This window comes from Myotis daubentonii, chromosome 9 (assembly GCF_963259705.1).
Source record: "Myotis daubentonii chromosome 9, mMyoDau2.1, whole genome shotgun sequence".
NCBI lineage: Eukaryota > Metazoa > Chordata > Mammalia > Chiroptera > Vespertilionidae > Myotis > Myotis daubentonii.
This window is the reverse complement of record NC_081848.1, coordinates 4,937,800-4,953,084: the sequence shown is the minus strand read 5'-3', so window position 1 is coordinate 4,953,084 and position 15,285 is coordinate 4,937,800. Positions and strand designations below refer to the sequence as shown.

Genomic DNA, 15,285 nt, shown 5'->3' with positions numbered 1-15,285 from the left:
ATAATGCAGTGGTTACAGACAGGCGCTGGCGTTGGTGCAGCTGACCTGGGTTCCCTAACTTCTATGGCCTTGGGCAGGCTATGTAACAAACTGAGGACTGTAAATGCTTAGAACAATGTCTGGCTCATAGTATTGTTGGTCTTATTAGTATGTGTGTTTAGGGAGAAGGAATCTGCGCTCAGGCTTCCGACTGCCATTCGAGAGGAAATCCGACAGGCCGGTGGGTCAGTGGTTGAGCATCCACCTAGGAACCAGGAGGTCATGCCGGATTCCCGGTCAGGGCTCATGCCCGGGTTGTGGCCAGTCAAGATTATGTCATCATTGATGTTTCTCTCTTGCCCATGCCCTTCCTCTCTGAAATAAATTTAAAAAAAAAATTTAAGAAAACAGGAATTCCGAACCAAATGTAATGCTATGAAGAATGTAGAGGCTTCTAAGCTGTGTAACTTGCAGTGTTTGACAGTGATAGCCCCTGGCTGTCTCTTATACAGAACCTGGCCAATGGAAGGGGCCTGGATACTCCCAGCACAGCAAGAGGGGGAGTGAGAGAGACTCAATTCCAATATTCAGGTTCTGGGGGGAAAGTTTTCTTCTTGTGGCATTAAAAGCTTTACTTGAATTATCTCATTTAGCCCTCGCAATCCTCAAATAGTTTTATTAGTCTTACGTTACAGATGAGAAAACTGAAGCTTGGAGAGGTTAAAGGAATTTGCCCAACTTCACACCGCCGGAACATGACCGACCCTTGGAAGCAGAAACTAGCAAGATGTAACCCAATGTTTCTGAAATAAATTATTTTTTTATCTCATAAGTTAAATTTCTGTCACTGTTTTTAAAGTATGGTAGTCAAGAAGGTATTGTTACACTTTACAAATACACATATCTTGGGATACATGTTCAAATATAGGTTTGGAGATGACTGCACTGGAGCCTGAGCTTCTAACCACTTGGCTATACTGAGGGTCACAGCACAGGCCCAGAAAGGCAGGCAGGCTTGTGGGAAGGGCACACTGGACCAGCATAGGGCTTCACTAGCTGGAGGGCCCAACGGTACCCATATGCAACCCTGCCTTGGCTGCTCATCCCTTTGGCGTACCTCAAACTGAACTCCACAGCCCTGTGGTCAGCAGACAATTAGCAGTGTAGTCCTCTCAGCCCCATCAGCCCATTTCTATCTTCAGTTACACCACTTTGCACAAGTTACCTAACCTCTCTGAGGCTGTTTCTTCATCTTTAAAATGGGGATTTTATTTATAGCTTTTCCCCAGAAAGGGTTTAAAGCAGAAACAGAGACACCTTAAAATTTTTGTAATATGAGAATATACATCTATCTAAAAGCACTTCACGTCCTGGCCTGTGTGGATAAGTGGTTAGAACATTGGCCCATGCACTGAAAGGTCACAGGTTCAATTCCTACTCAAGGGCAGATACCTGGGTTGCATATTCAATCCCTGGCCCTGGTCGGGCACATGCAGGAGGCAACCAATCAATGTGTCTTTTTCACATCGATCTCTCTCCCTGCATCCCTTCCACTCTCTAAAAAGTCAATGGGGGACTCTCATAGCCAGTTAGCCTGGAGGTCAAATCACCCCCATTATTGCCGACAACAATCAAGGCTTAACTACAACAAGTCTGCACACAAAGACCACTAGGGGTGCACTAAGAAAGCATAAAAAATGCGGAGACAAAGAAACAGGACAAAACTGTCAATGGAGGATATTGAGTTCAGAACCACACTTTTAAGGTCTCTTAAGAACTGTCTAGAAGCCGCCGATAAATGTAGTGAGATCCTCAAGAAATCTAATGAGACCCTCGATGTTATGATAAAGAACCAACTAGAAATTAAGCATACACGGACTGAAATAACGAATACTATACAGACTCCCAACAGCAGACCAAAGGAGCGCAAGAATCAAGGCAAAGATTTGAAATGCGAAGAAGCAAAAAACACCCAACCGGAAAAGCAAAATGAAAAAAGAATCCGAAAATACGAAGATAGTGTAAGGAGCCTCTGGGACAGCTTCAAGCATACCAACATCAGAATTATAGGGGTGCCAGAAGATGAGAGAGAGCAAGGTATTGAAAACATATTTGAAGAAATAATGACAGAAAACTTCCCCCACCTGGTGAAAGAAATAGACTTACAGGTCCAGGAAGTGCAGAGAACCCCAAACAAAAGGAATCCAAAGAGGACCACACCAAGACATATCATAATTAAAATGCCAAGAGCAAAAGACAAAGAGAGAATCTTAAAAGCAGCAAGAGAAAGAAACTCAGTTACCTACAAGGGAATACCCATACGACTGTCAGCTGATTTCTCAACAGAAACTTTGCAGGCCAGAAGGGAATGGCAAGAAATATTCAAAGTGATGAATACCAAGAACCTACAACCAAGATTACTTTATCCAGCAAAGCTATCATTCAGAACTGAAGGTCAGATAAAGAGCTTCACAGATAAGGAAAAGCTAAAGGAGTTCATCACCACCAAACCAGTATTATATGAAATGCTGAAAGGTATCCTTTAAGAAGAGGAAGAAGAAGAAAAAGGTAAAGATACAAATTATGAACAACAAACATGCATCTATCAACAAGTGAATCTAAGAATCAAGTGAATAAATAATCTGGTGATCATAATAGAATCAGGGACATAGAAAGGGAATGGACTGACTATTCTTGGGGGGGAAAGGGGTGTGGGAGATGCGGGAAGAGACTGGACAAAAATCGTGCACCTATGGATGAGGACAGTGGGTGGGGAGTGAGGGCGGAGGGTGGGGCGGGAACTGGGAGGAGGGGAGTTATGGGGGGAAAAAGAGGAACAAATGAAATAATCTGAACAATAAAGATTTAATTTTAAAAAAAAAAGAAAAAAAATATCCTTATCACCTTTTACAGAAAAAAAAAAAAGTCAATGGAAAAAATATCCTTGTGTGAGGATTAACAAAAAATAGATAAAAGCACTTCACAATTACTAACTCACTAATCCACACAAAAACCTTACAAAGTAGCTGCTTTTATTACTCCCATTTAACAGACCAGGACACTGAGGCATTAGAGGTGCCGGCACTAAAGGGCTTCCTCAATCCTGAGCAAACACACACAGCCAGCACCGGCCCTTCTCCTCACAGCTGAAAACACTTCCATTCTCCTATACAGAGACATGGCAAACATTTTTAAACATAAGAATAAAGCCAAGTGTCTTAAACACACTGTCTTAAATTTAAAGAGGAATCATCCCCTGCAGTGTGCTACAACTGAGATGCCAGATGTACGAAGAACACATACTAACGTTACACTGAGTCTTACTGAACACATTAACACTTCCCACTAGCAAAGTCAATTGCCCTTCATATTTATTCCATGTTCATGTCATGACAGATGTACACTCCATACCTGTGTTCACAGCTCTATTGGCTAAATGTGGCTATATTTAATATGCTTGAAATATGAAGTAGAAGTGCCCTCACAAACGAACTCTACCTTCCCCGTCTATCATGGTTGTGAAACTCAATCTACATGTTCTTGGGCTGGGGGTTTGACTGTCCTCCTCCCCGGGCCTTTGAGCAGGACCCTTCCCATACCTGTTACCCAGGCTACCTCCAGTCACCTAATACGGCTCAATACAGGATGGAAAATTTGCAAGCGTCTGCGGAGAATTATCATTTAACAGATTAACCACATGCCATATGCCAGAGCTGGGGGGTAGGACACTCACCCCCCATCAGGCTGCATAGCGAGACTGGATGGAGCGGAGTGTGAAACTGAAGGCTTCCAGGCCTTGGCCCTCAGAGCAAGTGGTACCTCAGCTGGGTTATCTGTCTGATACCTCCTCCTCAGTCAGTCTTTCCTGGTTCAGAAACTCAGGTTATCTTTCCCAATAACTGGATGGAATCTGTGAGATTGCCTAACACCAGACTCACAAGACAGTGATAAACCAAATGCCACTTTCTCCCCTTCACAATGGGAAATGAACCTGACATCAGCATAACCATCCCATAGGGAAAGTCATTCAAGAGACCAAATGATCAATCAGACGGCCTGGGAACACAGATCCCCAAGGCAGTTGGACATACATCTATGGGCAATCTAATCGGGTAGAGCACTTGCTCAGAAGCCTATTCAAAGTGCTGTAGCTTTATAGTTTGAGTCATTGCTAACTTTAGTCTTGAAATTCTTAACACACCTTACTCTTGCTCACAGAAATGTGAACTACATGTACGGGAGTCAGTCCCACATGGAAGTAGTTAAGGTGCCAAAGCATTCAATATGGAGATGTCTGAAAACTGAACCTCTGTAAACAAATACATTTAAGAGGGAGGAGGCAGAGATTCCACACAAGGAATGTCCAAAGTACAGGGGAAAGCAGGGATGCAGCATCACGAGAGAAGAGACAGGTTGAGAAGGGAAATGGTCCACTGTCCAATGTGACAGAAATAATGGAAAATGAGAACATTTTCCCACGTGGAAAATCCCGCCTGTGATCTTTGAGAATAGTGCAGTAGAGCGGCGAGAGCAGAGTGGCACTACCAAGTCTTCTCCCTTTAAGGCAATTCTTCCGAGCTATGTTTGCAGCACAAAACGCTAAGGGTTGCCATAGTATTTCAATCCACAGGTCTTTCTTGAACTACCTTGCAGCCAGCACTGCAGGAGTCATCAGTGGTTAATGCAGACACAGAGCACTCGCTGGGGAGTCCAGGGCCTGGGCCACGGAGTGCCAAGTCACACAGCTGGAAGCAGCCCTCCCTCTCTGGTTGAACCTGTTTCTCCATTTGTAATTAAGAGCGGGACTAGAGGCTCCCAAATACCCCCAACTGGTCAACGTCTTCCAATCTCAGAGCTTTTGCATTTGCAGTTTCCTCTGCCTGGAAATCTCTTCTCCCAGCTATTCACATGGCTTATTCCCTTACCTCCTTCTCGGCTTTGCCTGAATGTGGAATTTCTACCTTCTTATTAAGACCTTCCCTGACTACTCTATTTAAAATACCTACTCCACCTTCTCTGACACTATCCAAACCCCTTCTTTGCTTTTACATCCCTCCATAACACTAATCACCACTAGATCTACTGTTTTACTTATCGGTTTATTATCAATCCACCTCCACCCCCAATGTCAATTTTCCCCACTAGACTTCAAGCTTCATGAAAGCAGCACTTTGTTTTGTTCACTGTTCAGTGTGTGCCTGGAACAAAGTGAACACTCACACATCTGTGAAGGAAGAATGAAATGCCAGCTCCAATCTCCAAATTACAGTGGCTGCACTGGAGAGAATTTTCTTCAGGAGGTGGAGTCTACCAGCATACCAATTAAGGACAGTGAATTCCGGGCCAGTGCAGTTTGACAGCCATCGTTTTAATGAGAACTTCTTCACCTGTGCTGGACTCCCTCCCTCGGAAGATTCCCTCCGTGTGGAGAGTCAGTATTTTGTACACCCAAAACCAACACCTAAACTCCAGCTGCAGCTGTCTTCCACCTTCCTCAGGTTCAGAGTTCCAGCTCTAGAGGGCAGCACGGTGTGGACAGAGGGCGAAGACTTGTGGGAAAAAGTGATAGTGACATTCCTCATAGTTCGCTTCCAGATCTCTTCCCAAGCTGACTCACAACCTCCGAAATAAGGTCAAATACCCAACAGGGGTGCACTTGCACCACACACAGTTTACAAAGTGTGCCAGGATCTTTGATTCAGACCAGATGCCCTCCCCACAGGAGCAGGTGAGGCCACTCCCCGCTTTTCCAATAGTAATAAGTAAGCCTGTGGTCTGAGCAGTACAGGAGGTTGGCTGGGAAACGGTCCACTGCTACCGTGGGGCCAGGCCTGTCTCATAGCCCTCCGTCTTCATGTCATTGAGCCCTAGCTCCTCATTTTGGTCAAATGTGCGCTTATAACGTTCCACCTTCATCTCCGGATCATCTTCAGGTGCATACACATTCTGGAAGGCCAAGGACAGATCATCAGTGCCCATACCGTCCTGCTATCCTCCCTCCCCAGGCTGCTTCCAATGCCCACTTTCTCCAGAACGCTTGAGTTTTTTACTCTAAGCACCACCAATTCCCCATGACGAGGCTCAACTAGTGGGAAGCAACAGAGGCCACATGGGCCAGGAGTAGAATTAGGGAACAGTCCACCTAAAATACTTCCTACCTGTACCTTCTTATGAAGAGTGTAATAATAGTCTTAATCATGGAAGGACCTTAGAACAGTTTTGCCTGACCCATAATAACTGTTCATTAAATATTAATGTTATTGTCAATCACCAGAATATCTGCCCAGTCAGTTTAACGCCTTTCAGTTTTCCTATATTGGACAAGGGACCATTTCTGCTCACTCCACAATCAGACTTGCAGAATGAAAACAGCATCACTGGACTCAGAGCTGGGGAGAACTAGACTATAGGAGGAAGGAGCCTAGAGGTATCCTTTTTTCCCTCTCGACACACTTACAGCCCCTCCCACGTTCCCCCCTTTCTCCCTTATGTTCTAAGTTCTGCTAAGAGGTTCCTTGATAAAGAGCAGTTCATTTAGAACCAAGTCTCAGTTTCTGGAGAAATGATACATGTTCAAGAAAAGTCAGAAAACATATCTCCATGAAATATAAGGAAAGGTCTACTGTACCTGCAAGTAGCTGTTTCCTGCTGGATCATTCATAATAAAGTGGGCCTTCATTTTACCCTCCATGATCTAAAGAGGAGAGAATACAGTATGTAAATTTTACGAAGCATGGAGAAGCTAAGTCTACCAGATGAGAATCAAGCCAATTTACACTGCAGTATGCCCAAGTTTCATGAGCTGGTGAAATGAGGTACTTCTAAAAGTAGAGTGGAGAAGATCTAAAATAAGAATTGTTTACACCCAGCTAGTGTGGCTCAGTGGTTGAGTGTTGACCCATGAACCAGGAGATCAGGTTTGGATTCCCATGTAGGACACATGCCCGGCCGGGTAGGGGACATGCAGGAAGCAGCCAGTCAATGATTCTCATCATTGATGTTTCTATCCCTCTCTCCCGCTCTCCCTTCCTCTGAAATCGACTTAAAAAAAGGTATTAAAAATAATAATAAATAAAATAAAAACGGTTTGATATTATTTAAGAAACAATTTTACATCCCCAATTTCATCTCCCACTCCAAACAGGCCAACTTCTATCCCAGAAGACTGAAGGATTGCCCTTCCTCTACCCCAGAAGACTGAAGGATTCAGTGAAGATACCACAACACACTATGGACTGGGGTCATGGCCCAGTTGAGGGTGGAGGGGAGGGAATCAAGACAGGAGATTAAATGAATGTACCCTTATTGGAAACAGACATACCCCAGCCCTCTTCCCAGGACACCTGAGACCAGGAAATGGAGCACCCCCGACGGGAACCTGACCAGCCTAAGAAGAAAGACCTAACCACTCTGGCTTTGGCGCTACCTCAACGAGGCCAAGCTAAATCCCTTACAATGAGCCCAATGTCAGCAAAACACCGCCACGCGGGTTTTTTAGTCTTCTACTTTTAAACAGACAACCAATGATTACCAGACATCAAAGCCCCTAATATTGCAAGACAGACATTTACATGGAAAAACAAAAACAAAAACAAAGAACAACTTAGAGGAAATGGAAACAATGCCAGGAAAATAAAGTGCCAAAAAAAGCCCAACATTAATATTCTCAAGAAGAAAAAAATGCTACATCCTTATACTATTTTCTAAAAAGGCAGAGGAAGAGTATTCAAAGACCAAAAAAAGCTCTTGGAAAATAAAAATGGTAGTGAAAATGAAAACGTCAACTAAAAGATTGGAAAATACAGTTGAGGTAATCTCCTCAAGTAGAGAAAACACAAAGAAACTGAAGACTGGACAAAGGACAAGTACTTTACAGAAGACCAGAAAGTCAGTCTGATATTCCAAAACACAGGGTTTCTGAAGGAACAGAAAGGAAGCAATTCTCAAAAGGATCACCTTAAAAAGCTTCCTATAACTGAGCCACATGAGTTTCCAGATTCAAAGGACCTACCAAGTGCTTAGCACAGTGGTTGCAAACTGACCCCACACCAAAGCACATCCTGGAATTTCACATCAGAGGGACAAAGCAGTACAAGAACAGGTCACATACAAAAGATCAGAAATCAAAATGCCTGAAGACTTCGAAATAGCCAAACTGGAACGTGGAAGACATTAGTGCAATGTCTTTCAGATTCTGATGAAAAATTATTTCCATCCTGAAATTCTATTCCCAGCCATTAATCAATGTAGGGTGACTGAATCCTTGAATAAAGAAATTTCCAGGCATGTAAGGTCCCAGAAATCTCACTTCCCATGCACTTTCTCAAGAAACTAGTGGAGAAGATCCTCCAACAATATAAGGGAGGAAACTGAGAAAGAGGATGAAATGGGACATGGAAACCAGGAGAATCCCCAACACGATGGTTAAATGTTTAAAAGGGAGCAAGAAAGGTAGGCAGCCTCTCATTCACCAGAGCCCCAGGACCACAAGACTGACCAGCCAGAGTCCTCTCACCTGGTCCAACTTCTGGCTAAACTCCTGCAGTTTGTCCACCTGGCCAGGATTGGAACTGTCACCCAGTGTGAAAGGGTTCTTGGTCACCTGCAACAAACGTCATCCACACTGCTGTACGCTGGCTCTGTATTATAGGTTTGGCCATAAGCCTGGTTGGAGTGGAAGTTAAGCCAACTTCTGGTATAACTCCTGCAGCTTGTCCAGTCGGGGAAGCATGGTCTTCATTTATCCCATAACCACCTTTCTGATTATTCCTAAGAGCTTATGGATTAATCTGCCAAGGCGGCAACTGGCCATGTGAAACAAACTATAAACATGTTCTTACAATATGAGTGAGCCCTAGTCCTAATTTAACAAGAAATGCAAAGTATAATTTACAAAGACAAAATGCCTAACGACTGAGAATTAAATGAAATGATTCATCAGGAGGACAAATATATGGGCTAAGTCAACAATGCATATGTATGTTGGGGAGTTTTAGATGCTGAAAGGACCCTCACCCCTCATTTTACAGTGAAATGAAAACCACACATGTCTGAGTTAAGGCCTAGGAATTTCCAATCAGAATTTCCCATAAACTTATCTTCACAATCATAAATAAATTTAAGTCTCTTAAATCAGCTTTAAGGCAAAGAAACCCCATTATCAGCTCCCAAAACTAGGACATGTGAGGTCCCCTAGCCGCTCCCCACAGCAGCACCGCTGAAGTAGCCATGCACTACTCACCAGGTCCCGGATGTCTTTCAGCAGCCCCTCCAGTGTGGTGAACTTGCCCCCAAAGATAGCCATTCCCAACTCAAATTCCAGTTCTGGGATTTCCACACTGCACGTCTCAGACTGTGAAATGAGAGGTCAGCGTAAGCTCTAAATCAGGAGCCACCAGAGAAAGCTAACCAGAGTCCTCTGCCACATTAATACCACCTGTGACAGTTTGGGGACAAAGTCAACTGTCCCCGTTTTCTGACTTTCTAGTTAAAGCTGGACTCACTCCTATCCTATGTACCACAGGAATGGAACCAAACTAATAAAGGGACACTGAGTCATGGCTCCAAGTTGCCAGGTATCCGGTCATCAGAGGCCAGAGACAAGAGCCTCACAGACACTGCCAGCAAACAGCTGCCCACTCATCAGAAAGAGCTTGTGGGTCACCTTCTGAGCCTCCACTCACAGAAGTAAGGAGGCACCACACAGCCCCAAGACATCATGTAAAATGACAATTTCCCCGAGACAAGTCACGTGAGGAAGACGGTCACTTCCCCACGCAAGCTGTTACCTTGAGCAGGTCTCTGGTCATATCTGAGGGGTCTGTGATACGGAGTGTGATCCTGGTGCCCAAGGGCTCTACTGCTCCTCCAGATCTCACCTGCAGACAACAGTAGTCAGCAACAGCAAGAAGACCCCGAGCCGAGCCCCGTGCCCAGCCGACCTCACAGGGTCGGCTTGGACCACCAATCAGGCCCGCTAAAGGCGACCAAGCACAGAGCCTTCTAAATCAATAGTAGCAGCAGTCATCCAAATAAAAAACACTGAGAGTGCGTGTTTAAAAAAATGATTATTGGGATTTGAAAGGGACATTCAATTGCATCCAACATGTGAATCCCCTTTATAATATTCTGGCTTAAGAATTTAACAGCTTATGCTTGAATAGACTCAGGGAAAGGGAATTTACAGCCCTCCAAGGCGGCCCATTCTATTTTTATGAACTTAGAAAATGTTATTGAGTCAAAATCTGGCTCCTGTTCCTCAAAACCAAACTTTAAAATGTCTTATATGAGCGTGCTTATGGGAGGCAACTGATCATTGTTTCTCTCACATCAATGTTTCGCTCTCTCCCTCTTCCTTCCTTCCTTCCTCTAAAATCAATGGAAACATGTCCTTGGATGAGGACAGAGAGAGAGGGAGGTTTTAAACAAGTTATGATTAGGCAGATAGAAGATAAACAAGTTATGATTATCTCTAACTTTTCTCCTCTAAGCCAATTCCCAGTTCCTTCAATGGCCCCTCACCCTACACTAAGCCTAAGAGAAAGACCCATCCCCCACTCCCCTCATCCCAAAGCAGATTTAAGAAGGGTGAAGGTTAGAGAGGTCACCCTCCAGTTAGTCTTCCCAACCAATGGAGCCCTCACCTCATTGGTCCGATGACCGCAGTACTCACAGTTGGTAGCCATGATGATAACCTCCTTAAAGTGGGGGATTTCTGGAGCTGGAGTTAAGGGAACCTGCTTCCAGGATAGCAAGACCACGCTCTGAGAAGAACAAACCCAAACCCAAACCCTGGTCCCAGGACTACAGGAAACAGATCCCAAGCAGCAGCCCTAGTCCTCCAGAAGAGGGCAAGGACACAACCCACGGTGACTCCTGTTCACAAATGTTGGCCCAGGCCACTCGCAGGAGCCAAGACTACAGCCCAATTCCCTCTGTAAACCCAGAAGCCAAGGCGTGGCCTCATCACAGGCAACATCCTCATCACTCAGAATGAAACGTGCTTTCCATGAAGACAGTGGTCTCCAGCCTGAAGATAATCTTCACACCCGAGTCAGATGAGGAGCAACCCAACTGCCTGACGAAAGATACGAACTAGCTTCATGTTGGTCTGAGCTGGAGCATTGCATTCTGGGCAGTTTGTATTGAACTGCAGCACCTGGAACACAACATGGGGATGCCGGGGTGAGCCCTGCCCGGCAGGTGAGCCCTGCCAGGCTAAAGCATTCCGTTGGTACGCGGTGGTCGCCTGTGCTGGTGGAGGGAGAGAGCCACTGAGCAGCGTCAGTCTCAGCTCACCACTCTGCTCCTTCCTCCACAGTAGCCAATGGGACTCACTTCGTTTCTGAGATCTTCCTCTTGCGGCTTCTCTTCTGGCGCCTCTGCCTAAAGTAGCAGAGATGCAAATCACATGTTGTACATGTATCTCAGCCTCCCGACACCCTGCCTTGGAGCGCGGGAAAATGCTGTGGCTTGCTTTTGTCAGCTGCCACCTCATGAGTTTAACAGAGAAGCTAGAAAGCAAAGCCCCAATCAAGGGAAGAACAGAACTTAAGGAGAGACCAAAGCTATTGCCGTCCTGTATTGTAAAGTGCACCCTAAGCCCTGACACGAGCTTGATGGGAAGCACACACGTGCTGATATAGGGACACAGGGCAGCAGCAGCAAAGTAAGTTTCCACCAACTCCTCTCTGGCTTCTTCAGCTCGCTCACCTGGAGCCCCAGCATCTCCTCCTGCTGCGGAGTCCGGTTATAATGTGTGATCACCAGGGCGTCATCTTTCTGGGGAGCGTGCGGGTTTTCCACGAAGCTGTTCCCTGAGGGGTCATCGATGATCTAACAGACAGGTGAAGAGTAATTATAAGCCATGTACAATCCTCCACCTACCATCAGCCCACTCAGGCACCACAGTGGAAAAATCCCAAACAGTCTTAATGGTTTCTTCTCTCTTAAATCGAGGCACCTAGACACCCTCAATACTCACCAGGGTGAAAGGAGAGGCCACCCGCTTCAGCTCTTTCAGTTTGACAATGAACTCATCCAGTCTTTCAGCGACGGCTTCTTCATTTGCCTGACAGGAACCGAGAGTAACAGTATCAGCCCTGGTCACACACCTTTATGCCCTCACTTCCTGTCGTGCCCGAGTCACTTCCATCAGGAAATCATCACCTTAGCGTGAGTGGGAACAGAGAGACTCAGACTTCACAAGAAGATGTAGCACATAATTTGAAGTTTATGGGTGGTGCCAGATGAGCCTCATTTTCTCACTCATTCAACCCTTTAAACCAGGCATTCATGCTAGGTTAAATATCTGAGTCCCCTCATGGGGCTCCCCAGCTAGTTAGGAAGACAGATGACTAATACGTAATTATATCACTTCTGTCATAATAAACAGACAGTGGAACACTCAGAAAGCATAGCTAAACCCAAGGGAGGACTGGCTCTTCAGCGGTAATGATACATAGTCTGTTGGCGGCGACAGGCCTGAACATACACTGGCGAAGGCGAAGTGGAAAGAACAGCAGACGTTCGTTCTGTATGCAACATCCTAGCAGCTATGACATCGCTATATGCTTCCCCTCAAAGTCCTCCCGTCAGACAGTCCACCTAGTGGAAAGCTGAGCACTCTATTCAGATGCATGTAAGTAATTCTTCCTTGAGCTGCTGCAATCAGAATACCCCAGCTCACCCTTCGAGTGGGCTGGTCCTGCTCCAGGCCAGAGATGGCTCGGCTGATCAGTCCTTCAACAGTGGTCAAAGCTGGGAAGAAGAACACAGGACAGGGGAGTCTGGGCTCTGCTCTCAAGTGCCTGTGTGACCCCCGGCAATTCATGTGACCTCCTTGGGCGTTGAACTCATCTGTAAAATGAGGCTAGCCACAAAGTTCCATTCAGCTCTAACAACAGTGATGACAAAACCCTGTAAGTAAACACCATCTCAAACTGCTTTAGCTAAGTGTTCTGCTGACGGTCAGTCAATGAAGACCCCAAGGATTACCAAACCCACACACAGCCACTAGACCTGGCCGGGGTTTTACAAGAAAGTGAGTAAGGGTCCAGCTACGCATAAGCAGCCCAAATACCTGACCTTGAACTTACCTCCCTTCTGGCTGAAGGCAGGAATTTCAAAATCTAACTCTGGAATCCTTGTGGTGGCCGAGTCTGTCTTCACCACTTCCCGGTTCATGTCCTGGTCAGAGAAGCAGGTGCAGGCCAGAGAGGTCAGAGGTCAGCAGTGCCCCCCCAGGGAAGGCCAGGCTACCCGCCATCAGACCCCGGCTGCCCACGTGGGGCGAGTCCCCCGCCTAAGTCCTGCTCACGTGGCGCCTTCTCAACAATGTACAAAGCTCTTGCACACGCCCCACCTGGTCGGCCTCCCACCTGATCAGCCTCGGGGCAGGGAGGCGTGGACACTCAGGGGATTCACTCCTCCCGGGCCCGCCGCCCGCCCCGCGCCGCGCCAGGCTCTCACCTCGGCCGCCCGGACCGTCAGCGTGTAGCGCACGCCCTGGTCCTGGATCCTGCCCGCCGACTGCACCTCCGTGTTGTTCCAGCCGCAGTGCTCGCAGGAGAAGGAGCTGACGATCACCTCTCTGAAGAAGGGGATCGTGGTGAGCAGCAGGCGCGTCACGCCCTGGGGAAGCAGAAAGCCAAGGAGAGAACCGGTGAACCCAGCTGCCCACCTGGCGACCCCGAGGGGCCTCACTGCGGGTGCCCCGGAGCCCTCCCGCCCCCGCGCCTCACGTCGCGGTAGCAGTTCATGCACAGCGACTCGATCTCCGTGGGCTGCTGGCCCTCGTCCTCGGCGCTGAAGGGCCGGAACACGCGCGCCGGGGCCGGGGCGGGCGAGGGTGCGGCCGCAGCCCCCGGGGGCCCCGGCTCCACCGTCCCGCCGGCCGACATCGCACCACGCGCAGCGCCGCCCGCGGCTTCCGGTTCCTGGCCTCCCGTGGCCCCGCCCCTTCCGGCGGCACTTCCCTCCGCGTACGCCCCGCCCTTTCGTAGGGACGTGGCCCACTCTGGGCCCCACCCCCCTTTTTTTTTAGATTTTTCAATTGATTTTTTTTTTTTTAGTTTCTATCCAAATCCAGTAATTATTTTTTAATCCACTAATTATGAACACTTTTGCCACATTTGTCACTACACACACACAGTTATTATTTTAAGAGTAAGTTGCGCCCTAGCTGGTTTGGCTCACTGCATAGAGGGTTGGCCTGCTGACTTAGGGTTCCGGTTCTATTCTGGCCAAGGGCATATGCCTGGGTTCCGGGCTCGATCCTCAGTAGGGGGCATGCAGGAGGCAGCCAATCAATTATTCTTTCTCATCATTGATGTTTCTATCTCTCTCTCCCTTTCCATTCCTCTCTAAAATCAATTTTAAAAAAAATTTTTTTTAAAGTTGCAGCACTAGCTGGTTTGACTCAGTGGATACCAGCATCGGTCTGTGGACTTAGGGTCCTGGTTGGATTCCAGTCAAGGGCAAATGCTCGGGTTGTGGGCTCAATCTCAGTGTGGGGCCTGCAGGAGGCAGCTGATCCATGATTCTATCTCATCATTGTTGTTTCTCTCTCTCTCTCTCTCCCTCTCTAAAATCAATAAAAATATATTTTTAAAAAACAGTAAGGTGCAGACAATAATATCTATACCTTTGAATACTTCAGAATACATCCCCAACACACATGCTGGGAGAAGAAGAATCTTTTCTTACATATCCAAACTATGATTACCAAATACAGGATATTTAACGTTGATACAGTACTATTATCTAATACTAGGGGCCCGGTGCACGAAATTCGTGCACTGGGTGTGTGTGGGGAGGGGAGTGTCCCTCAGCCCAGCCTGCCCCCTCTCACATACTGGGAGCCCTCAGGCGTTGACCCCCATCACCCTCCGATCGCCTGATCAGCCCCTTGCCCAGGCCTGACGCCTCTGCCAGAGGTGTCAGGCTTGGACAGGGGACCCCCATCTCCCCCTGATCACTGGCTCTGGCTCCCGCCCAGGCCTGAGGCCTCTGGCCCAGGAATCATGCCTGGGCAGGGGACCCCCATCTCCCTCTGATCACTTGCTCCACCCCCCGCCCAAGCCTGACGCCTCTGACCCAGGCTTCAGGCCTGGGCAAGGGGACCATCATATCCCCCCAGCCCCTGGCTCCACCCCCCACCCAGGCCTGATGCCTCGGCCAGAGGAGTTGACCCTCATCACCCTCCGATCACCAATCACCGGATCGGCCCCTTGACCAGGCCTGAGGCCTCTGGCTGAGGCGTCTGGCCCGGGCAGCGGGGACCCGCAGCTGCAGTGGCCCCACGAT

General features: G+C 47.4%; 1 protein-coding gene across 4 annotated transcripts; it reads right to left on the bottom strand.

Moving 5' to 3' along the window:
- Positions 1–3,333: 3,333 nt before the first annotated feature.
- Positions 3,334–13,934, bottom strand: ZPR1 (ZPR1 zinc finger). Of its 4 annotated transcripts, XM_059707799.1 has the most exons (14): positions 13,722–13,932; positions 13,450–13,611; positions 13,077–13,167; positions 12,668–12,738; positions 11,963–12,049; positions 11,692–11,814; positions 11,317–11,364; positions 11,071–11,137; positions 10,623–10,693; positions 9,768–9,857; positions 9,221–9,331; positions 8,495–8,581; positions 6,608–6,673; positions 3,334–5,925 (listed from the first exon to the last, which is right to left on the bottom strand). In XM_059707799.1, exons 1-14 carry the CDS (start codon positions 13,878–13,880, stop codon positions 5,794–5,796), a joined length of 1,365 nt encoding a protein of 454 aa, XP_059563782.1. In that variant the 5' UTR covers positions 13,881–13,932; the 3' UTR covers positions 3,334–5,793. The 4 variants fall into 4 exon arrangements, with proteins under 4 accessions (XP_059563782.1, XP_059563783.1, XP_059563785.1 ...); XM_059707800.1 differs by lacking the exon at positions 8,495–8,581 and having other exon boundaries at positions 13,722–13,933; XM_059707802.1 differs by lacking the exons at positions 3,334–5,925; positions 6,608–6,673 and having other exon boundaries at positions 8,501–8,643; positions 13,722–13,934.
- Positions 13,935–15,285: the final 1,351 nt, after the last annotated feature.

Bases quoted from the DNA above. Each gene is read 5' to 3' on its own strand.
- ZPR1 (XM_059707799.1), bottom strand. From the start codon at position 13,880: ATGTCGGCCGGCGGGACGGTGGAGCCGGGGCCCCCGGGGGCTGCGGCC. The intron at 13,612-13,721 runs GTGAGGCGCGGG...CTGCTTCCCCAG, and splicing joins GCATGAACTGCTACCGCGAC to GGCGTGACGCGCCTGCTGCT. The intron at 12,739-13,076 runs GTAAGTTCAAGG...TCTTCTTCCCAG, and splicing joins TGCCTTCAGCCAGAAGGGAG to CTTTGACCACTGTTGAAGGA.